The sequence below is a fragment of the Homalodisca vitripennis genome, chromosome 5, assembly GCF_021130785.1.
Source record: "Homalodisca vitripennis isolate AUS2020 chromosome 5, UT_GWSS_2.1, whole genome shotgun sequence".
Lineage (NCBI taxonomy): Eukaryota > Metazoa > Arthropoda > Insecta > Hemiptera > Cicadellidae > Homalodisca > Homalodisca vitripennis.
This window is the reverse complement of record NC_060211.1, coordinates 12,695,240-12,721,454: the sequence shown is the minus strand read 5'-3', so window position 1 is coordinate 12,721,454 and position 26,215 is coordinate 12,695,240. Positions and strand designations below refer to the sequence as shown.

Sequence of the window (26,215 nt, the reverse complement as noted above, 5' to 3'; positions counted from 1 at the left end):
CACACACGCACACACACATACAATACTCTAATTCTACGCAATAGGCCTAATACATTAACCAAACACATGCCATGACAATTTCGGCTCCTTAAAGTTAATGAATACAATGTTAATAGTATCAATTTAAGATGTCTTTCAATGATAAAATTAAAAGCAAATGTTCTGAGAAGGAAATAAATAGCCAATATGAAACTATAATAGTATTAAATAAAAAATAAGATTCGATGAAAATATTCAGTTTTACAACATATAACCAGAAACAACAAAATAAACAATATTTAATATAAAACAAAATAAACTGATTAAATAAGGGGTTAATACTTTATTATATAAATTAATAATACCTTAATTTTTAAATAAAAAAAAATATATACATGCAATTAATATAAAACAAAAAAACTGATTAAATAAGGAGTTAATACTTTATTATATAAATTAATAATACCCTTAATTATTAAATGAAAAAATAAATATATATATATACATGCAATAAATAAACTTAAACATATCGATGTATACATATATACATACATACATATACATATATAAATATATATACACACATACATACAACATACATATACACATACAGACTACATTATGTACTGTATATGTTAAAACTTACTAGCTATTGGAGGTGCGCAGATTTGTTGCCGGTAGATCCGACAGCCGAGTCGCCGAACCCCTCCCCCCAGTTCCGTCGACCCACAACACTCTGCCATCTCTAGTCCAAGTGTTTCTAACACCATACAGCGCCACAGCCCTCCGGTACAGCTCCAGATGACGAGATGTTAAGTCGTCACGAATGGTGACTCCTGTGCTCTTCAACTTCTTTTTTGCGTCATACACCAACTGCCGGTAATCTGTAGCTGATGAAACGGACAATGATGGGCCGATGTCGTATTCGTCCATCCGCTGCTGGTTCCAGCTGCTTACCGACACGATGGGAGCGACATATGGCTTCTGCTGGCAGCTCGATGCATCAGTAGTGTGATGCAGATAGCAAATACAAAGTTAATATCTAACGTTTACTCCAGTTTCAAACAGTGACGAATTTAAAACATCTAATGCATTGTAAATATTATTTAAACATTATTATAAAACCATCCGAATTGAATAAAGGTGTGAATGTTATCACATGTAGTACTCCAAACTGGTGGGCTCCCTTGATATTTGATATGGCATTTTAACAGTGGCTTTAGGAAAAACATAAAAGTGAACACTAAAATGCCTCAATGATTGATTCTTTCCCATATTAAAGTAAAAACAAGAGTTCACAACGCAAAACCTTATATACGATTGTTTTGGAAAGTTGCATGAATTTAATAAGCATTCCCCCTTATGCTAAAAGTAGATACTGAAAGAAACTGGACTGTAATAGGCTTCTCAGGCCTACGTACGCATGCATATTTTCTTCATCGGGATAACAAGGCAAACTTAACTATGACACTAGAAATACCTTAGATCAAAATTAGATTACAAGAGCCAGAAGAAATTTCTTTTTGACCGAATCAGATTTCCGAGCTCTACATATGTTTACAGTTTTTTGATGGGGCAATAAGGCAAACTCAACTGTAGTACCGTAAATGATTATGTACAATCTTAAATAGACACCTTTTAACCGAAGTAAGCTTCTCAGACCTACTTATGTACATATTACATATATTTTATTATTTGTCAAAACAACAAGGCAAACTTTACTATGGCACTGTGGAAATATTTTAGACCTGAGTTACGTGAGAAGGGCTAGAAGTAAATTCTTTTGACCGAAGTTGGTTTCCATGACCTATGTATTTGTATCTTTGATCTGTAGCGATGGAAATATAATTAATTCACACCAGAATATTATGTACCTGATGTATGCCTATTTACGTTTGAAAAATGTCGCAGGATTTCATCATATTACATCATATGTGCTTTTACTAAGGTAATATATGGAATTCCATTTTGAAAATTGTGTGTGAAGCTGCAGGTAACAGCTTATAGTAAAGTAGAAATGTTTTGATCACTCTGTAACGAATTCGTATTTAAAGTCACTCAGACATTTAAAGTCGTATTCCAGGCATCTTGTAATCAGACCTACAAAAAACACAACTAAAAATATTTATAGGAATATTATAGAATATTTATATATTGTATTAAAGGTAACTAAATAATATAATACAATATTTTTATTTATAAAAAACGTTACTTTCTCGAATTTCATTTTATTAAAAAATGTAAATGTGTAAAATTCATTAGTTCAGATGTTACTAAAATAAAAAACCAAATACTACAGAAAAATATTGTTAGAGAATTTGTTCTCAAATTACTTTAAGAAAACTCCATTATTCTGTTGACTGGAAGTTTCTATTCTAGCAGTTGACTATTAGTTTTTCTCATAACCGGTTAGTAGCTGTTGAATAACTGTGACACAACTACCAACCAACTAAAACAACTTTATTCATAAGTCTTATAGTATGTAATGAATGTTGTCAGGTACTAATAATACTACACCTGAAGCTAAAATATTGTTCTTCTTATATTATAGTCCTACCTTATAAAGTTGTTTCTCCTCCAAAAAAATCATCCAAGTTGTACAGCAGCTTATTAATTAGGAATGCCAATGAACGATTGAGACAAAATTTTAACAAATACAAATTAATTCTGAGTTATGTATGCCATGATGTTTCATCTAATAAATCAATGAAGGACAAAGATCAGGATTGAATGATGAAAATTCTTCAATTTGTAGACTTACTGTTGTTAACTTTGCTTAGTCATGTGAAGAAACAATTTTTAGACTGTTTCAAATCAGATCACACCATGTTACAAAAATTATACATTATGCTATTTGTTTTTTTTTAAATTTGAACTGTGCTCCCTCAATTAGTATTTATTTTGGTAACTTTTAAGTCTTACACTGGCTTATAGTTAGTTGTATATATTTATATAACCCAAATTTCATGTGTTTAAATTATAAATTCCTATTATAGAGTCTCAAACTTATAAATAAAATAATACTTACACTAAAATGTTTTTTATTTTACCATTGCACGCTGTTTCTAAAACATTCTTTACAATGAGAACCGCCATTACAAACAGGCTGAGACTTGCGTTTCTTTTATCATCTGACAAATGTTGGATTATTTGAAAGTTAACATTTTGAAAAAAACAATCTTAATATGTCTAGTTACTATTTGGGCTGTATTATTACCAGGTTCTTTACAATCTTAAAATGAATGCTTTGCTAAAAAGTACCTGATTTTTTCTTCAAATATTCTAATAGAAAAAAAAAACAAATGTTACCTGGGAAATTGGTATATTTTTTTAATAAGTTGTAGCGCCAACACAACTATGAAGTACGTTTATCATTGAAATCAGAAATCATTGTTCTATTTTTCTCACTTATTTTTTATAGCACAAATTTTGCTTGTTATAGACTATGGAGAAAGAAAATAATGCGCTGAAACTGAAAGTTGTTGGTCTTCAAAATGAAGTTGCCGAGAAAATTGAACAAGCTGCTCTCCTATCAGAAGAAAATAATAACTTAAAACAAGCTGTGGCAGACTTCCAAGGTACTTATGCCATTTTTTAACCATCTAACTACACCCATCCATTTGTATTTAGCTATATATATATTCAAAACAGTGCAACCAAACTTAATGAGCACAAACAAATGGAGGTTAAAGACAAAGGAAATTCTTAAACAAGTTGTGGTATACTATGTAAAAATGTCCATATTCCATTAAGTTATCTGTAAGCTTTATAGTTGCAAAGTTGGTAATGAATTTAAATTTGGCCACTAAATCTGATATACTCTAATCATAATAATGGTTCTAAAATACTGTGTATGGCATGAAATTAAAGTATAACATTATGTAGTAGAGTATTTTTAAGACAGGATTTGTATTGCTTAGTGATTATTTCAGTTGTATTAACAATATAAATGTATATAGCTTGTGTTTTAATCACTATTTCTATGAATTGAAGGAAACAGGATTTTTTTGGACATTTGCCATTGTTCAGTGATACAAAAAATAGAGTGATTTTATATCACTGAGCATGGCAAATGTGCGAAAAAATCCTGTCTCCTTCATAATCCTTCCATCGTCAAAAACAAACTTCAAAAAAAGACCTCTATGAATTGTCTCAATCTACCTCATCAAATACAATAATACAAATATCAGATTTTCTTACCATTGATCCTTTCCTGGCTTGTGGTATTGTATTAGCTTTGTAAAGCATTTACTTCTTTCCATATTTGGTTTTTCAAAAGATCTTCCTATTATAAAGAAAAGTGCCCGCTATTTAGTTAGTTTAATAATTAAATGAGACTGCAGCATTTTAATTAGTATGTGAATACTGTATAACTAAATCAGTCTAAAGGCACAATTTAAATTTAGTAACAATCAATAGTAGGTCTATGTAAGCAAATATTTATTTAAACTAATTGATCAACTTGCAAGTGGAAATGAGTATAAGTTGGTGATCATTACCAGTTTATAGTTATTTTACCAGTGGACGTTTCTTATTATCAGGTAGATCTTTGTAAAATTTCAAGTTTAATACGTTGTTAAATAGTTTAAAACGTTATCCAGATACAATATAATTTAACACAGTAATACCTCCACATCTCCAGCTACTCATTCTGATCATAGACTATAATAATAATAATCAGCTGATAGAAGAGTGAAGTTTTAATCTCTGTACTCTCTATCACTCTGCATGCATTAGTGGAGATCTTTTTTTGAGTGTGGGAAAAGAAGATTTAATGTATGAAGTTAGATATCATAAATAATTGAACAGTCTTCTTTCTGCTGTATGAGATCACTCATCAGTTATCAACTTTTCACTGTTCAATCAATGGGGCTGAACTTATTCAAAATGCTATCTAGTTTTATCAAAATTGTTTTGATTTTGAATTATGTTTGCAAATACTTAATGTACAATAAATACTAGAAATGGAAAATATCAGAATGTAAAAATCTTCAAGTGTGTTTAAGTTAAAATGTAGAAATAATTTTCTGTAGTACTTTATACATTTTGGTTTAATAGTTAATTATTAAGAAGTTCATGTCATATGATTTGTATCTGTAACGAAAAATTCTTGTAAACATATATTCCCCTCCTGATTTCTTAATAATTTCAATGTACATAATTTACCTTCCAATGGTTTGTTGTCAAAGCTTTAACAGCATCACGAAAATGGGAAGGTTGTAGCTATATCTGTACTTCACAGAATGTTATACTTGAAACTGATAGACATATTTTGTACAGTTCATTAGTTTATTGTTTGGAATATAACAGTTTCCATTTTTGTAATGATTGTTCTGACATTAGGCTCTTTGCAGCCAAAACAGCGGTCGGATAGAGTTAGTACGTTCAAACAGTCGCGTATTGAGTTTGCTAGTGAGGCTGTGCACCATCTTGCTGCCAAAGAAGGTGCACGGAGTGCACAGGTGCATGAAGCTGTGTGATCCATATTCTTCCAATTGAGGAAATAGCCAAAGTCCTAGAGCATCAAGATAAAAAATACCAGTTATAGTTCCTTCTCCATAAAAGAAAGGCATAAACATTCCGCCTAGATATGGCACACAAAACATTCAATTTAGCGTAAGTCTTTCTGCAATTGTACCATCTTGTGAGGGTTTTCAGAGCCCCAGAAACGCATTTTGTGAATGTTCACATGTCCACTGAGGTGGAATGTTGATACATTACTCAAAAAAGGACACGATCCAGAAAATTTTCATTGATGTGCAAAAACATTTCATTTGCGAATTTGGCATGTAAACCATAGTCTGCAAGCTTTAGAACACGTAACAACTGCAAATAATCAAGGCGTAGTTGTAAGTGTTTCCGTGAAACTTCCCAAACAGCGTCACCGAATTACTAATTCACGACTAGCCTTCCGAACTGATTTCAATGGGGTACGTGTGAAAGTTTCTCTTCACTAACCGTTGGTCGTCCCATACTCTTCCCTCTGCGAAGGCAGCCAGTATCTTCAAACTGATGACACCATCTATGGATGTTATTATCACTTGAAGGATCACAACCGAGCTTTATACGGGACACACATTGCACAGTTACTGTACTACAGACTCCGTCTTTGCAAACTGCACAACACAAAAAGCCTTATTTTCATTAGTCGCCATTTTTGCTACCAGTGCTTTCTAATGAATGATGGAGAAAAAATTGCGTCCGCATGTGTACAGGTGACAACAAACAAAATTGTTTCGGTTTCTCTTTGATTTGATGAATTATAATTTTAAGTTATATGTAAAAATAAGTATAAAGTTTTAAAACCTCAATATTCATTTATAAACACCCAGTACTTCTGAGCTGACTCTTTATGGGTAATAAATCTTATAATGTGTGGAAGATTTATATGTTAGTAAACGATAATTTCTTCTAGCCAAATGATTTTAATTAAGCCATAATAAACCAATATCTAAATATCGACTACACCAATGTAAACCTATACCACTACATAATCCAATTTATGTAAAGTTTTTTGCTTTTTAATTTTTCAGAGCGTACTGTAGTTCTGGAAGAGCAGAACGATGCTCTAAAGACGCAACTGATGGAAATGGCAGCCGACAAGCAAAGACGGGACGAACAGCTGGATCAGCTCGGGGTGGCTCTGGACTCCCGTCTTTCACAGTGGCAGGTGCTCATTTGTAACGTAGTACAAGTTAGTTCACATCATTAATATAATGACTGACATGAAAAAAGGATTATTTATTTTAAAGATATTCCTTTAACCCACTTTCTGGTAGGTGTTGGATATAAAGCCCGTGAAGAACAGAAGCTCATTCTTTTGACAACGTTGAGTGTAGATTCATTAACAGTTTATGCTCACTCTTGCATTGTTCTTTTTCCATTTAGTAGAAGCTGAGGAAACCCCACTCCCCCCATTGCATTTAATCCGAAAAGGACTTTTGCGCTTGTTTCTGGAGTGACAGGATATTCAGGATTGGTATGGTTCGTGGTTGGAACTGTCTCCTGTCGGTGCCTTATGTGAAGAGATGAGATTATGGGCTCTATATCTCATTTATGTTGCCTTCAAAGAAAGGGAGACTAGTTCTGTTTTAGTCTCCTCCAGTCTAAGCGGCCAGGTGACAATACTTCCTCATGTTGAGGCTAGAAAGGGAGGGCTCCACCAACTCCTACATCCACTGCAGTAAACTAGACTTATTAACTGATCCTTTTACCCCAATGTCTCAACATTTGTGGTTAACAATTTAGTACTCCTGGACACTCATAAGATGGTCCAGATGCAAGCGTCAAATCAGTTTTCTGCTGCACCCATTTAAAATTACCACTAGATTAAAAGGTTAATCCACCCACTTGTATGTAAATAACTGAAATTATTAATCACTTACTGTTTACTATAATAAATCATGTAGCATGTATTTAAATTTGTGAGGATTCATCATTTTTTAAACACATTATCACCAATTGTATGATAATGTCCAGTTCACCTTACTGTACTATGAAAATCTTTAAAATTTGAAATTCAAATTAGTGATGATACTTTGGTATTATCCAAAGGCCACTAGCCAAAAGCCAAGAAGAGCACTCTGTCCCTATCTACTATTTTAATTAGCTAGTACAGGTAACACGTAAGTACTGTAGGTAAATACATACGTAAGTATTATAAATATAAAAAGTTAACGAGTGCTCATGGGGCCTGAGCTTGAATTTAGGTACTACCTTAAGGGATGTTTTTTTTTTTGCCAGAATTGCGAGGTGGTATTGATGGTGCCACCAAAGCCCGCTCTGATAGCCTAGGGCATTTCCGGTCGTTTCTTTCCCGACCTTAAATCACGTTCCAGGTCATCTAATGTGATCTGCCATCGGAAAAGTTGGTAGTACTAGTAGCATATTTACAGTAACGTAATCTAAACCTACTTATATAGCCTAATAACATATTAAGTAGGGACATAGTGGCCTCCTTCTTGCTAACATTGATTCTGTTTGGGAGGTAGAAAACAAGAACCGATCGGCAAAATGACATGTAATTTTCATACAAAACCAAATAAAGTTTGTTCTTTCAAATAATGTAATTTTTGTTCCTGGTAAGAAAATTCTTCCAAAAATAGTGGCCACCGGATAGTACTAAAGTGCCTTAATAATGTTTCTTAATATTATTGAAAAATGTTTATGGCTTATATAAGCATGCAGTGTTTCGGTAAATGAGAATGCTTTTGCTCTACTAACTTTTCAACACATTGAATAAAATGATATAGTTTTACAACTAAATAACAATGGTCAGGATAAAGTTACCTCTAATTTGGCTCAGAAATATCACCTTATTATTATAAGGAAAATCATTGCATAACAAATTAAATGTATGTCTATGCAAAAACAAAATATCCTCTGGAACAAATTGACCTTGATCTCCTTATCATTTTGTCTGACTATAGAAGAATAATGGTTAGATGAATTTTTGTGAACAAACATGTCATTATTTAAAAACTTGTTTTACAGGAACTACTAGTGCAAAAAGACACAGAGCTAATAGAGTTAAAACAGAAGCTGTCTCAGATGACTGCCCAGTTTCCTAACACCTACATGGACAGCACAAGGAATCATCTAGCAAACATGGCACAGGTAACATTTTTAATTACCCATTTTTTTAATGTGTACACAGTTTTGTATATGAATAGAGAATCGTATTTCATAACTTTTTATGGAAACATGTAAAATAGGCCAAGTTATTTCAGTATTAGAGAGTGCAAATTGATATTTTTTCTATTGAAGTTACGGTAATTCCATACAACCTAGTTGAACAACCAATAATTGAGAACATCAAAGTGAAATACTTATTGCTCAGATTTATGTAGAATTTTGCACATACTTTTATATATTGTATTAATTTACTTTTATATTAATTTTTATATACACATTTTTCCCTGATACGTTGTTATAGTATTCTATAGAAAAACAAAAACTCTATCACAGTATGAGCATATGAAGGAGCAGGTAGACGAATTCCCTTTGTAATGACTTGGTTCTAAATGCCTCCAAAACACAACAGATAATCAACACGCCCAGGCAAAACTACCATGAAGGCCTTCCAGAAGTAAACACAATAGACTCAGGAAAATATCTCGGCATAATCATAGACCAAAATCTATTCTGGGAACCCCATGTGAATAAACTCTGCAATAAACTAAGTAGTAGCCTCTATGTAGTAAGAAGAATTAAACAAATTACCAACCCTCAAGTAGCCAGGACAGCATACTACTCGCTATTTGAGTCTCACATGAGATACGGTCTGATAGCCTGGGGAGGGACAACAGCCACAAACCTCCACAGAGTGCTTGTCATCCAAAAAAGAGCAATCAGAACTTTAAAAGGCCTTGGACCACTGGACACATGCCGAGCAGCCTTCAAGGTACTAGGAATCCTGACCCTCATAGGGCTCTACATTCAGGAAACAATCCTATACGCAATCAAGACAGGCCAAACAAGAACAGGAGACAGACACCCCTATCACACCAGACACGGAAGAAACTTCCTACTTGAACAGCACCACCTGAGCCTGACTGAGAAAAAACCATCCTACAGAGGAGCTTTATTCTTCAACACACTGCCCGACAGCTTAAGAAGGCTTCCAGAAAAGGAACTCATCCCCCTACTAAAAACCTGGTTTCTACAACGTCCATTCTACATTATACAAGAGTTTCTGCAGTGGAGGACTGGAACCCATAGCTAACAAACATACACTCCTACATAATTGTAACATAAACACGTGACCTTTACTCTGTTCTCTAAGAATATGAATAATAAAGAATTTCTGATTGCTGATTTCTAATGGATTTGTAAAGACCCTACATGGAATTTTCTTCACTTGGCCTCGATTGCAATATCTGTGTAATCTTGGTCTCTATTCCATATCAAGCTGATCCATGTAAATTACAAATTGTAACTTTTGATTTCATTGATTGATATTGGATGAATTGGCACATTTTTCAACACAAATTTTCCTCTTTTTGGCATTTTGATGTTTTTTTATCAGTTTTAATACAAACTAAAAAATAAACCAGCCTTTAAAAATATACTGATCTATCCAAGTAGATTTTTATTCATATACACACAAGGAAGTAATAAAACTGAAATGCCACATTTATATTCTATGCTTCTCTCATCTAGTTTCTATATATTCATGTTTCACTTTGCTGATTGTATCAATTTTTTTAGGATAAAAGCATTGAAGTTATCATTGCTTCAACGTTGTATCAAAATATATTATACTTCAATATTAACGAACTTCAATATTACCAAACAAAACAATAGCAAATTAGGCTGAATGAAAGGCGTTTTGGAATCAGACAGGTGGGACATCTAGAAATAGATGTTATACGTTCATGGATTGGCTACGAATGGTTTATCTGACAGCAATTTTGTTTACACCAACAGTAAAAAATATTTTAATTGTATTTTTAAATTTTTTTATTAGCTCTTTTTACAAATGTGAGCACCCACTCTTGCTACTCCCTTTGATTTTTGTGCGATCATGACAAAAATACTTATACTTTACAACAATCAAGTAATGTAGAAATTATTTTGAAAGTAATAAAACTTAGTTTTCAAACCTTGTAATACTTGTATGACATTTGGAAATAAAACTGCAATTTATGAAAGTTTTGTTTGTAGGAGACCTAAAAATAGACTAAAAATAGTGAGGACTACTATATATTTCCATTAAAACTTAGAAGTTAAATTGTACAAGTGAATATTTCAATAATTTGTTCTTTAATTATGCATCACGGTTTTAAAATGTGTGAGTTTACACGTACAGTAATGTAATAACTTGAATTTCAGAGTCTAGAAAACAGAGAAGAACAAATTGAAGAATTGCAACAGCAGCTTGCTCAAGCAAATGCTAGTCTTGCTGAAAGTAAAGAGATAATCACTCAACTGAGAGCACAACTTAAATCAAAGTAAGTTTTAATCAACCACAGTGGTTTATTTAAGTTTTATTTATAATTATTGATAAGTTAAGTAATGCTTATATCTTTAGATAATAAATTGAACATAATAGTATTATTAGAAACCTGCTTGAGATCCTGTAGATGATTGTAAATAGTTTATGTTTGAAAATGAAATATAGTTTTGTTAAATTATTAGTTATTGTGAAGGAAACAGGATTTTTCTGGACATTTGCCATCGAAAAAAAATCAGATGGCAGTTTTATTTGTGCTATCGATACAAAAAAAATCAGTAACACTACGTTTCGAGATCTGCAATCTGATCTCTTCTTCAGGTAAATAACTAACCTAACACATAATTACAATCTAAGTTAAAATAAAGAAATCATACCAGAGCATTGTGACACGCCTAAGTCAGGAATCACAACCACCATGTTGTGTGAACTTCACTAACTCTATAACATGCGCCTAATAAAAAAACTAAACACTCAACACTAATTAAAACTGAACTACACTGAATACAGGTCACAATAGGTCTGCATTCATCGGACCAACCACCTACGATTGCAGGTCTCGAAACATGTAGTGTTACTGATTTTTTGTATCACTGAACAATGGCAAATGTCTGGAAAAATCCTGTTTCCTTCACAATCCCTCCATTGTAAAAAACAAACTTCAAACAGAGTATTAGTTATTATAATAAATTAAAGTTAAAATATGTTCAGACCAAGCAAACAAGGGGAGTCTCCAAGACGGAAGAAGATGGAAAAGGAGCTGTCTGAAGCCCAGAGCAGGCTGAAGTTACTAGAGGCCAGAGTAGCAGACGCAGAGAACGATGCTGAAGTGAAAGCAGAAGAGGTGATATGAACAAATAATGCTCAAAGCTAGATTTATTTAAGCTCCTTTTGACTGTGAAACTAAAGTTTATAACTATGATAACATCCAACTTCTAAATTTTATTCAAGTACATTAGCCCATAGAGAAATATTCATTGAGGCCTCTGCAGGACAGATAGCAGGAGTTAAATTGGGAGGATATGCAAGACTTTTGTATAAAGCTTTCTAAAGCAAAATCCATAAAAGATAGAGCATACAATTTTTTACTACTGTCTGTCTTTTACAGTAAAATCTTGGTTCAATCTACTAAATACCATATTTGTAAAACAATTTTAATCGTTTACATACATTTATGTATATTTTTTCAATCTTTGGAAACAAACATTATTATTTTTTTTAGTTACTTTCTTATGAACTTTAACATCATTTGCCTAAAACATGACTGTTTTTTTTATATAAATAAAAATGTTCATGCCTATATCTCAATAATAAGCTCAAACATAAAGTTAACAATAATATTACAAGTAGTGTTTATTATAATTTTGTTGGACATTTACTCAAACTTCTTTATTCTTGGAAATGCAGATTTTCTTTATTCACTGTACACAAAATTACATTAAAATTAATAAAAAATATTGGAAACATGATTAGAAAATAATCCAAATAACCTTCATCTTGATCTTTAAGTTTTTTATCTCACATGAACCGAATCACCAAACTGTTTTTGAGCTTGGAAAATAATTCCACACCTTCCACACTTCAATCACTATCACTGATATCAGAATTGTACTTGTAATTATAGTCTAATAACAAAGCAACAACATAGTCCCACAGTTTTTTATAACCTATATTACAATCAATCTCTCACTTAAACAAAAACAAACACCAATATTCGCATATAGCAACTGACAAACAAAAACGTTCCAACAAACAGGTGGTCAATTCAGTGCTGCCAGTAACAAAACAAAATGAAATCTGTTATCTGCTTAGAAATGGAACCAATAAAGACCATGACAATGATATATGTTGGATATTTTCAGATCTAGAATGGTCCATATCAAAACAGAGTGGTTAAACATACAAAAGAATTTAATATGAAACATACAAACACTTATCAGCAAGTAGCATATGGTCTAGAGTTGATCAGAATCAATGTAATTTATATTATGCTCATGTTTACATATTTAGAAATCGTCAAGCCAAATCTAAAGGTATTACTATTGAACAGAGTTCTAATTACCTATGGTGTACAAGCTAAAAAATTAAGGCTGGTAATTAAATGAATCATTCCTTTCACATAATCTATATGTATAAATATGGGGTATAGACATTGCAGATGCTGGGAAGGAAAATCAAAATAAAACTCACTCTATAATAAAATGCAGTACTGTTACACTAAAATAAGGTTTTTACTCTTACAACAGATGTATGATATGTTCGAAATTTAATCAAGAGCAACTGAACTGAGATGTTTGTTTACATTTTGACCATTATGCACAGATAGATTGAATTTTGTTGATTTTTAGCCTTAAAACCGTCTCGCAAATGAGATATTTCTTTCATCAAACCAGCCAGACCACCGAGACTGGATGGAAACAGTCTACTGTACATCATATTAGTATTTGTTCCATGAGTTCATGATAATTTTTAAATATTTTCAGATGACAGAAATGGTAATTCAGCTGAGAGAATATGAAACTGGAGTGTTTGGCTTGCCCGAAGCAATGGAACAAATCAAAGAACTCCAAAAACAGAAGAAGATCAGAGATAGGCACATTGAGCAGTTGATTCAGGCTGGGAATCAACTGCAGGCAGATGCCAATTTACTTGAAGAGGAAAATCTTGCTCTGAGGTAAATGTGAGACTTAAAATTTAATATAAAAATGTTTTGAAATCCTAAAAAGGAATTCAAATAAATTTTCAATATTTCATCTTTTTGATTGTTCTTACGCTAAAACTTGTTTTTTCTATACATAAAAATCTGATTGCACACAAGGTTCAAGATTGAAGATCTAGTTGGACTTTTGATTGTTTTTAAATCCTAATATTGTAAATTGATGTTACCTCATACTCGTTATTTAACGAAAGTGAATTATTGATATTCTAAAAAAGAAGAAAAGGGATTCTAAGATACATTAATAAACTAACTCTACAGTGTGCTCAACGATAATTAATTATGAATAGCATTGCATAAGGCTTTTATCACATTCTCAAACACTGTTGGGGTCTGGATTATAGAGCTATAGGCTTTCTTACCCTTGCAAATACCCTGAGATTAAAATTATTTTAATAAATTTAAAGAATAATTTTCAAAATTCTACGTAAAAGTTGTATCACTTTTCCTCTTGTGTGGGAAGACTTGTGACACGTCGACAAGCTAAATTAACCAATAAAAACAAAATGGTAGTTCACTGTCAGTTGCTTCTACTCTAATAAAAAAAAAACACTAAACCAAATTTTTTTTTAAAGTTTTAAAACTAATGAATACAGTTCTCTTATTGTGTATATAAAATGATCAAATCGATTTTCTTTTGACATTCCCACTTCACGTCTATACAGGTACTCACACAGATGGTCTGCGGTTGTGTCTGCAGAGACTCACTTTCCAAACTTTCTCCAAGATTCAACTGTTTTTGCGTTAGCACCAGTGGTAAGGAGAGATGAAGTTTTAACTGGAGCTGACAGTAAAATGGTGATAACCACCAAGATCATGAATGTTCAAATATGCCTTCCACAAATCAGTAACAAGATTGCCCTTAGCTTATATGTTTCAAAATGAATGTCTAGTGATATGATTGTTTCAGCATACATTACCTGGGCATATTTCTTTGCTATATCTTTCACCCCATTGTTGACCTTCTTAAATAGTTATGATATCAATAATCCATTTTCTGTCCACCATGCCCTTGTTATACTTGCATATTTTAGTTTTTGTTGTGTTTACCACTATATATTCACTGTCTAACTTTTTATTAATGTCAGCAAAACCAATTTTGCAGATGAAAAAAATTATAACTTGTTTTGACTTCTTGAAAAGTACATTAATGTAAGAATGTTTCCAGTTCCAAACCTAATTCATTCAAATATTTGGTGTTTTTTTCAGGACATCTTACACCACAATGTTCATTTTTTCCTCTTTTTCTGCTCTAAAAACAACCTCGTTTAACCCTTGGCACTCAAATTTGTATTGCAGTACCATAAAGGTCCCATTTTGGGTTTACTAGCACCAATCAAACATTTAGTACCCACTTTAAACACTTTTCCTTGTTTTCTAGAACATTTTTAACCTAATCTGTAAAATTAATTGTCTTATTAACAATAAAACCTATATTAACTTAATTAATTCTGTATAATAAATATTTACGAATGACATACAAATGTTTAGTTTTACGTAATAAATATTGATGTTCTAGTTATTATTTGTTAAAGTTCGATAATAAGCCAGCTTGTTCTTTATAACCATACAAACGTTAACATCATGTTTCAGAGAAAAGTTAGGGTTAGACGTGGATGCAGTTGTCAGAGTGGATGGAGTGTTGGCCAAGTACAAGGCTGATCAGACAAAGCTTAGTGAGATAACTCAGCAGCTGGAGTCAGCAAACAACACTCAACTTACACTTAAAGTACAGGTAAGTATTTGTAGTATGTAAATAGATAAGGTATTTTGTAAGTTATTAGTTCTTACGAAAACCAAATTATAAAACGCTAACAAGTGTGATAACTGAGCTCGGGATTTTTGGGAAGTTCCCACAGAGTATTTGGGAGGTTCTGGGTTTTACTACCAAAATAGCTCACTCTGAGTGTAGTTTATGGTCTGAATGAAGTTCATATAATCTGCAATATATCTAAAGTTCTCTTCTGAAATCATAGACTGGTAGGCCTCATGGTGTGCTTCCAGGGTGTGCAAAAGGCCCTTGAGGCTTAAGTGCATGGCAGTAGGCTGCCCCATAGAAGAAGAAGAACATCGTCTTTAATAAAATTTGTATTTATTATTCACAGTTTATGTAAGTTAATGTTTAATATATACATAACAGTATGTTACCTAATAGTAGCATTTGCTTGTGAATTTTTTCACAATATCTGAATCTTCTTCTAGTTTCTTTCAATTTACTGAGTATTGTTATAAAGGAAAGAAAGAAATGTTATAAAAATTACAATATAGTTGGTATCATGTACATTTTTATAACTATACTGGTTATTTTGTTATTTTACTCAAAAATGTTCAACAGGTGCCATTTTGTTTATATTAAATTAAATACTTATTTTTTTAACTTCCTCTTATATGTTACTACCTGGGTGCAAAGTTTCATATATCTAGCTTTACTATTTCTAGTGATATTAATTTTTTATAAAAAAAAATACAAAGTAACGGCTAAACAACAAATTTATTGATCTATGTTTACAGGACATTATTGTTTTGAATGATGAGTACTATCAGCCAAAGAAGTTTGTGATACTCTTTTGTGAACACTCTGTATAAATTTGAATGTTTCATACTATCCATATTCTTTTGTGTGTATCTTAAACATAATACGCAACTACGTGTGTCGTTAAAAACCATCTCCAATGTGATGATCAATATTCTCTAAGAAAATAGAATCATTGATCACTTTCATCATCAGAGAAGTATTTTTATTGGCTGTAACGAGTTTTGAAAACTTAGTTTATAGCTCCTCTTAGTCCATGGAACAAGATCCTAAAGTTTGTGTACAGAGTTTTTGTGTATACAGGGTGAGGCAAACCACCCGTACAGTACGTATATCGGTCAAACCAAACGAGGTAGATTATTCGTAACAACTTAAACCCCCTATTTCCACCCCAAAGAATTGGGAGAAATTATTTTTAAATCTCTAAAACTCCCCAAAAGGGTAGTTTTTGGGGGGTAGGGGTGGTTTTTGGAAAATTTTCAAATGTAAAGGTATGTTGAGTTATACCTCATTTTAAAGGTATTTCTTCACTGATTATTTTGATGCAAAAAATTTTTAACCTATCTTGCCGCTTATGTACAGGGTACACCAAAACGTAAAAAAAATCAGGGGTTTGTGGGTAAATTTATTGCAACTACCTGCGCAAATGTAGAAAGAACGATATTTTTATTGAAAACCAATGATGAGATGGCGTATCGAAAAATATCATCAAATGCCACCCTCCCGCCAAATTTACACATTTTAAAAATACATAGAATTTTGAAATATTTAACAGCCCCAATCTAAAAAAATTCAAATAGCAACCTAGGTTGTGTTGTACATCATTAGAAAGGTCTTTAAAAAATAAAACATTTTCTATATTTAAAGTTTGTCTCTATCTCCAATGGTTTCAAAAACTGTAGTACAAAAATAGATTTTTTAATAATTTTACTCTATTTATTATAAAAGTCAGTGTAATGTGCAAGTAAAAAAAAGTTACAACAGTAAACTCGTCTCTTATGTTTATGATTGAAAAAAATATGTTTATCTAATTTTTAAAAGAGTATCTTAAAATTTGAAAAGGTATGGGAAAAACTGTAAACTACAATGTCTTACGATAAGTGCTGAGTTTCTCTCATGATAGTACGATATTTTTATTGAAAACCAATGATGAGATGGCGTATCGAAAAATATCATCAAATGCCACCCTCCCGACCCGCCAAATTTACACATTTTAAAAATACATAGAATTTTGAAATATTTAACAGCCCCCAATCTAAAAAAATTCAAAATAGCAACCTAGGTTGTGTTGTACATCATTAGAAAGGTCTTTAAAAAATAAACATTTTCTATATTTAAAGTTTGTCTCTATCTCCAATGGATTTCAAAACTGTAGTACAAAAATAGATTTTTTAATAATTTTGCTAAGTTAGTTTTTATTAATATCAAAATCTAATGAAACAAATGGAAAACAAGTTGGAGTTTTAAGTTTAATTGTTTTTAAATAATGTAGTACAAACACATCAGGATTTCTATCAGAATAACATGTTTCAAAAGCAATCTAACCGTGGTGTTCATGTTTTAACAATCCCAAATACACGAGTTGCCCCTGGAAGAACTTTGGAACCAAGTCCTTAGTCTCTTATCTGATCTCTGTTATTATCGTCTCTCTATTCAGTTGTTCTTGTGACCACGTGGTATGAGGTAGATATTAATTTCAATTTTTTTAAAGTACGTAGTGTAAGTTTTGTTTGTTCTAAAATGCCGTTCTAAAATGAGGAAGCATTCCAGATGCTTATAGTGTTAGGGGAATGTTTCCAAAATTACTCAGCTGCCGCTCTTCTTTATGCCCAACGTTACCCAGACCGCGAACATCACTCCAGGAACGTTTTTCAAAGACTTGATAGTCGAGTTCGTGATACAGGTCATGTTTCAACCTGACCGCAACTGGGGTAATTTTCCTGTTTCAATGAGAGAAACTCAGCACTTATCGTAAGACATTGTAGTTTACAGTTTTCCCATACCTTTTCAAATTTTAAGATACTCTTTTAAAAATTAGATAACGTAATTTTTTTCAATCATAAACATAAGAGACGAGTTTACTGTTGTAACTTTTTTTTACTTGCACATTACACTGACTTTTATAATAAATAGAGTAAAATTATTAAAAAATCTATTTTTGTACTACAGTTTTTGAAACCATTGGGAGATAGAGACAAACTTTAAATGTAAAAACGTTTATTTTTTAAAGACCTTTCTAATGATGTACAACACAACCTAGGTTGCTATTTGAATTTTTTTTAGATTGGGGCTGTTTTAAATATTTCAAAATTCTATGTATTTTTAAAATGTGTAAATTTGGGGGGAGGGTGGCATTTGATGATATTTTTCGATAAGCCATTTCATCATTGGTTTTCAATAAAAATATCGTCTCTCTACATTTGTGCAGGTAGTTGCAATAAATTTACCCACAAACCCCTGATTTTTTTACGTTTTGGGTGTACCCTGTACATAAGCAGCAAGATAGGTTAAAAATTTTTGCATCAAAATAATCAGTGAAGAATTACCTTTAAAATGAGGTATAACTCAACATAACCTTTACATTTGAAAAATTTTCCAAAAACCACCCCTACCCCCCAAAAACTACCCTTTTGGGGAGTTTTAGAGATTTAAAAATAATTTCTCCCAATTCTTTGGGGTGGAAATAGGGGGGTTTAAGTTGTTACGAATAATCTACCTCGTTTGGTTTGGGCCGCTATACGTACTGTACGGGTGGTCTGCCTCACCCTGTATATTATTTGTAGAGATAGTTATTGTGAAATTAAAAAGACTTACTATCTGTTACAGAATAGAATCTTTAAAAAGACTATTAGCCGGTTGAAAAGTCAATTGAAGAATGTTGGGTATGAGCCCGAGGTGATCAGCTCCGAGGAGGACTCTTCTCGCCAACCCCCAGTTGTTGTGCAAGGTAATTAATTGTGCCATTCACCTGTACTATTTTTTAAACATTTACAACTTTATAAAAGCACACCTGCATTCCAGGCTGCTTCCGATTCTTTCACGCAGTTTAAAACATGAGAAATCTGTATATTTTTACTTGATTAAACTGATAATGTTTTTTTTGTTTTATCTGAATATTTTGATGAAAATAGACTAATAAATTATTGTTATTCTCTGAATTTCATAAATTTATTATTAGTGAAATTATTTTGCTTCCTTTATTAGTTGTTTCTTTCAGCAGATCTAATGTAACTGGATTAATAACAAACCCTCCTTTAGGAGACTGTTTCAGTTAAAAATATACCAATGAAAGAGTTAAAAACAATCCAATATTTTTCAGGTATTAGTGAAGAAACCAAAGAAATGTTGATCAGAGAAGCAGAACTACTGGAGAATAAACTCAAGGATGTCGTAGATGAGAATGAAGCTCTTAGAAAAGGCATGCATGAAATCCTTGACAGTGTTCGTAGCCATGATGGTAAGAGATCTAAAATTATTTAAAAAAAATTTTTTAATTATTTTTTTAAATAGCTAATAAGCTATTTTGTGTAACTTAAATGTCCAAAATTATTTGGAAAACTTGCCCATTGAATTTGTTTGATTTAAACATGTTAGTTTTGTGTTCTACATCTTCACCGAGAAACTTAATTTTTTGTTTTAATGTAAATAGCAATTGATAACAACAAATAATCAAGGTTCTGAAACAGTTGAGACTATCAGTATTGATTAGGTATTTTATTTTTATGTATGGGTCCGATTGGATCATGTTAAGTGCAATCAACATTCCTTTAATAATTTAGATTTTCTTTTTGTCCACACTTGTTTCACTTTTTCCATGTTAACATTCTTCTTTTCTTCGAATCAAGTTCTTCTAATTCTTTTCCCTCATTCTTTCTGGACTATTTAATTATTTTATCAATTATATTTAATATTTTTATAATTAATATAAACTATCCATTTTTATTTGTATGGTAATAGTTAAAATGTTGAACATTGTTGTGCTTTAGGAGCAAGTACAGTGCAAATAGAATCTGCTTGTCTGGAACGGTTACTGGAGGCTCTGGACTCCAGACACTTGAGCGGATGGTATCACCCTGCCATGAGACTTCAAGCCCAGTTAAACATGGTAGAAGGAAATAACGCTGCTCTTAGAGAGCAACTTAGAAATTCCAGGTAAGTCATAGAATGCAGAGGTATATGATGATACAAATCTCCAAAATAATTCCCTAGAGTATTGTTTATCTCAGAAGTCTAGATAATCAGAAGTATTGTATTCCTTCCCAGCTCTTCTCAACTATTTCGCATTTTTGTTACCTCAGACATAACTTTTAAAAATCAATTCATGAACCATAGCAAACAGGATTACAGCTTTTTGTTTATTGATTCATACTGTAGATCTGACTCTCTCCTTGCTGTGGAAGTTTGCACACAGTATTGGTTTTGAGGAATTAGGATTACATTGTTTTGCTGCCTTAACTTTAAGAATGAACCCAAAACTGGTTTGATGTTATTTTAGCTTCTAAAGTATTATATTGACCACAGTATCATTAACTCTCTTAAGTAAGGTAATAAGCACTTTTGCACAATATTAGAGTGAGTAAACTCACTGAACTCAGTCTACCACAGCAATATTTGCAAAAAAATCATTCAAGATATCACAGATCCTTTGACAGATATCACACAAGGACTAAGTATACCAAACTTTGATAGCTCAAACTACTGATTACTAAAACTGATAGCAGAGTGAGGGATCTTGTACATTCAGTGGCAATCCACTCAGATGACATTTTTGGATAATATCGTGTATCCGAGAGACTGTTGTACCGAGGGATCCAATACACTCAGTGGCAATCCACTCAGATGACATTTTTGGATATGATGTATCCGAGAGACTGTTGTACCGAGTGGATCCAATAAACTCAGTGGCAATCCACTCAGATGACATTTTTGGATATCGTGTATCCGAGAGACTGTTGTACCGAGTGGATCCAATAAACTCAGTGGCAATCCACTCAGATGACATTTTTGGATATCGTGTATCCGAGAGACTGTTGTACCGAGTGGATCCAATAAACTCAGTGGCAATCCACTCAGATGACATTTTTGGATATCGTGTATCCGAGAGACTGTTGTACCGAGTGGATCCAATAAACTCAGTGGCAATCCACTCAGATGACATTTTTGGATATCGTGTATCCGAGAGACTGTTGTACCGAGTGGATCCAATAAACTCAGTGGCAATCCACTCAGATGACATTTTTTGGATATCGTGTATCCGAGATGCTGTTGTACCGAGTGGATCCAATAAACTCAGTGGCAATCCACTCAGATGACTTGTCTGGGAGACTGTTGTAACTGAGGGATCATAAACAAGAATTGTTTATAGCTTGTTTATGGCATTGACATCTCGGTGATTAATTTGGCATAATTGGACTAATAAAATAAATATTCTTACAGTATATGATCACAATAAAGGGTGTTTAACCAGCACTAATTTAAATTTGATTAATTTCTTAGGTACTACTGTATAACACCTGCACTATAGACGCACAACACAGTTTACTAAAATAATAGTTTTATAAAATGTATTTATAAAATAATGTATTGCAATGTGCATTATTGTCTATATGACAAATTTGACACTAATTTGTAATAATTAAACTCAAATGAACATATTGAAGATAAAATAATTAATGTGTACAAATGCGTTTTTTTTTCTTTCAGATTAGTATACTTTATTTAATATGTTAAATTCTAATGGAGTTATACAAATATTGTTTTTTAACTCTAAAATAGTGAGTTTAATTTGTTGTAGAGGTTTTTTTGTTTATATTTCAGATTAAGTGAACACGAGGCATCAATCAAAACTTCAAAAAGCTTTGAGTCAAGTTGAGGTTTTGCAACATGAACTTCAAAACTTTGCTGCTAAATCCTTTAGGGAAGGAACGCCAGGTGATGTGCAATCACCAGAAGCTCAAGATTTCAAAGGTTCCCAGATGATCATAAATCAGGTATTACACGTAATAGGCTACTTACATCAGTATCATAATGTGTTTTGTTAAATCTTAAGGTAATAGATTCATGTTAAGTTGAAGAGACCATTAAAAAAGCTATTATAACGTAAAAGTTGTTAAATACATTCTAGAAGCTCATTTCTTATTGAAATTATTTATAAATTAACAACCCACATAACTGAATTATTCGGTTCCTCACAAAAATAAAAAGTATATTATTGGAGTGTTTGTTTTTAAATTTATAAAAGTAGCTTACAAAGATCATCTGGAAGTAAAATTGCTTATTCCAATTTTTGTTAGTACAATAGTTGACTTTTTATATTTACATCAATACACAATAACTGTAATAGACTTTTGTGACAAATACAATAAATATATTAAAAATTGAGAGAACAGTTTTACTTAGAAAACTTTGGTTCTTCTATTTGGTTAATTATTTATTATGTTTACGTAAAACGAAAATGAGCTTCAGTGTGAAAACCGTTTTTGGCCAATTTCCAGCAGGAGTTTCACCTCCCCTTAAGCCCATTAGGTTTAACTACCATATTGCAGGAAACTTTTCACTTCTGCTTTCTGGTAAACTTTATATACTTTGAAAATAAATAGCAAAAAAATTCTGATTTCTGTAAATCTTTTCTACCTTTTGGTATAATCAGTGGTTTAATTTCAGTGGGAACGCAAGGGAACGGCGTTCCCTTACCTCCCAAGAGTGCCGGAACGCAAGGGAACGCTTTTAAAACTACGAGTACAAGTTTTAGTTAAAAAAAATTGTAGGTAGGATCAATATTATGCTATGCTTTGTTTGCGAGTGACTCGTAAGCAGATAGTAAGCGCCCGTACAAGCAGTTGTGAGCTGTGCTGTGATGAGTCTTGCACGGAATCAGGCAGGAGGAAGGTGACGGGCGAGTCATCCTAGTTTCGCGCGCATGCGCGCGGCTGCGCCTCTCAATAACAAAGCAATACCCACCCCACCCCCTTCCTTTCCCCCTCCATTCCTTCACCGCGCCACCGCCCCAGTGATCACAAGTGTGTTGACTAGTTGACTTGACCTTGGTGTGTTTCGCGATTAAGTTACAAGTTGCATCGCATCCCATCACGCTTAAGTTCGTTTTTGAGGTGCAGGTCGTTGATTGTGTTCGTGTTTATGCTTATTAGTGCTGGTGCAGCTAAATAGTTTCCTAATTGACTATGACTACCAGAAAAATTGTTGATTTCTTTAAACCTAACCCTAAGAAACAAAAAGGTTATGCGAATAATGAGAACTGCAGTTCGGAAGCATTGACTACAACTTCAATTGTTGATCAAGATAAAAAAGAAGACGCAATCGGGATCAATGAGGATAATTGCGATTACCATTCCCCTTCGACTTCCTCGTCGGTCAAAATAGTATCCAGGTTGGTGGGTTTGGGATCTGATGCAGACGAAGCTAAGGTTAGTAATGAAAATAATGATTTTGTTAATAGGGGTGAACAGCCAGTTTGTTGGTCTGAAGAACAAATTGTTGAATTTAAAGCTAAAAATCCATGGTTAATTGTGAACAGAGAACTAGGTTGCAACGTTTGCCGTAGTGTGAGTACTCTAGGTGCAGAGAAAAACGAAGGGCCTAAAGATTAGCGAAGAGTGGGTTTTAGGAACTGTTACCGCTTATGGAAACAATAAAAAAGACCAGCAATCCTCTCTTAGGAAAAAGATATTTTTACACCGTGGGTCTCGAGCTCATTCTTTAGCTGAAAAAATACTCATTGAAGCTAAGAAAGATACAATGAAAAAATCTGTTGCTTCTATGCATAAAGAGCAGCAGATTGTAACTGAGCGCATTTTCCGCACGGCTTATAAGCAAGCTAAACTAAATAGGCCATTTTTTGAGTTTGAAACTGAAATTGATCTTCAAATAATGAATGGCTTAGATATGGGGCGAATCCTACATTCAAATGTTGCTTGCTCCAATATAATTCATCATATTTCTGATGAAATGAAATCAGACTTGATAAATGGCCTAATCAAGTCAGACTAAATTTTCCCTGCTTTTGGATGAAGCCACTTCAGTTTCAAACAAAAATGCTTTGGTGGTTTATATCAGAACTGTTCTAAAGGGAATGCAAAACCCTATGACAGTGTTCTTAACACTTTTTGAGCTAAATAGCACAACATCAGCTGGTATATTACAAGAACTTTTAAATCAGTTACAAGCATTAGGTCTAAGCTTTGAATTCATGAAAGACCATATGATTGCTCTAACTTGTGATGGTGCTTCAGTGCTACTAGGCAAGAAATCTGGCCTTGCTATACAGCTTACTGAAACGTTCCCCAACTTGTTCATTTGGCATTGTTTGAACCATCGTTTAGAGCTTGCCGTGCACGATTCCATAGAAGAAGTAGCTGGAATCAATCATTTTAAGATATTCATGGATAAAATTAGAAACATGTTTAGTTGTTCACCGAAAAAACAGCAGGGAGTTGGCAGAAGTTGCTAAAGGACTAGAGGAGCAAATGTTGAAAATCGGCCGTGTTTTAGATACTCGTTGGGTAGCCTCCAGCTTAATGGCGGTGAAAGCAGTTTGGACAGATTTTAAAGCTTTGTACAATCATTTCATTGAAGCATCTGAAGACAAACAAAGGGACTCGAAGCAACGTTCAACTTACAAAGGGCTTTGTAGTACATTATCTTCTACAACTTTTGTACACAACCTGGCATTGATGTTCGATGCTCTAGAAGAGTTATCGGATTTGTCCTTACAGCTTCAAAAATCAAGCCTCAACCTTATCCAAGCCCACAGTGATGTAACACTGTTAATCAAAGTGTTTGAAAACCGAGTTGAAAATATGGGTAGACGTTCAGTGGAAGCTAAAATTGCTATTGACGATTTGATGTTTCAAGATGTTAAACTTTGTGTAAGATCCAAGATACCCAGTATTCCAGAAAAAACAGTTCTATCGGAGCCTCGCTAACAACTTGACTTCAAGGTTGCTATCATCATCTTCAAATGCGGCTGAACACTACACCAAAATCATGAATGACATCAAAGTGATCCACCCCATGTATTGGCCAAAAGACTTATCCATCACCTACGGAGAATGTGAGATCCAGCGAATCTGCGATAGATTTAAGATTAGCAGCTCTCAGGATATAATTAGAGACTTCAGACACTTCAAGCAGAGACTGAAGCCTATGTTAAGTGGAGAGAAACCTACTATTCTAGAGCAACCGCCGTCGTTTAAGAAACTGATTTCCATCATAAATAGTATTGCAGTGTCTAGTGCTGAATGTGAACGTGGGTTTTCTGCAATGAATCTAATTATGTCTCCTCTTAGATCTTCACTCTACATTAGCACTGCTTGCGATTTATTGCGGATCAGGCTCCTAGGACCTCCTGTGGCTAGATACAATCCCGAGCGACACGTCAAAACCTGGCTGGCGAAGGGACACCATTCTGCACTTGACACCAAGTCAAAACAACGAGGGCAGAAAACTTACCATGAAGACAGCATTGCATTGTGGGAACTTTTTTCCTAAATCTGTTTTTTAAATATCTTTTAGAATTTCAGAACATTAAGTTTTCATTAAAATAACTAGCCTATGCCTAACTTATAGTTGTGTTCTGAACTCAAGTTTCTGAGTTCTTTTTTGTACTTACAGTTAGTTTTGTGTATTGTTGTTTTGTTTCTTTTGTAGTTTTCACTTTAAAATATTAACAAACAACTAAAACTAAGTTTACCAACAGTCTTGGCATTGCCTTACAATATTATACTACAAATCCGTACATATTTGTTATAATAACTAATAAGGAAATAAAATAATCAACCTTAACTTTTTAAAACTACACTAAATTTAAAAAAAATGAAACCGTGTTACTCCACTCTGTGTGTCATTTATTTTGTGTGTAATTAAACGCTTCCTTTTCCTTTCCAAGAAGTTGGTTTATTTTGAATGTATTAATATTGTTTTGTACCCATAAGGTATGCAATTTTTTTGTAAAATATGCAAACTTGTAAAAAAGCTGTTATATTAACAAACATCCATTTACATATTAATATGTATT

General features: G+C 33.0%; 1 protein-coding gene across 1 annotated transcript in view; it reads left to right on the top strand.

The window, feature by feature from the left end:
- Positions 1 to 26,215, top strand: part of LOC124363357 (centrosomal protein of 290 kDa-like) — an 81,426-nt gene that overhangs the window by 12,689 nt on the left and 42,522 nt on the right. The window contains exons 5-15 of the mRNA XM_046818605.1: positions 3,422 to 3,557; positions 6,513 to 6,649; positions 8,473 to 8,595; positions 10,813 to 10,931; positions 11,645 to 11,777; positions 13,417 to 13,607; positions 15,243 to 15,384; positions 19,009 to 19,129; positions 19,502 to 19,639; positions 20,169 to 20,334; positions 20,990 to 21,449. Coding sequence (XP_046674561.1) covers positions 3,422 to 3,557; positions 6,513 to 6,649; positions 8,473 to 8,595; positions 10,813 to 10,931; positions 11,645 to 11,777; positions 13,417 to 13,607; positions 15,243 to 15,384; positions 19,009 to 19,129; positions 19,502 to 19,639; positions 20,169 to 20,334; positions 20,990 to 21,449 — 1,866 coding nt within the window. The remainder of the gene's footprint in view (positions 1 to 3,421; positions 3,558 to 6,512; positions 6,650 to 8,472; positions 8,596 to 10,812; positions 10,932 to 11,644; positions 11,778 to 13,416; positions 13,608 to 15,242; positions 15,385 to 19,008; positions 19,130 to 19,501; positions 19,640 to 20,168; positions 20,335 to 20,989; positions 21,450 to 26,215) is intronic.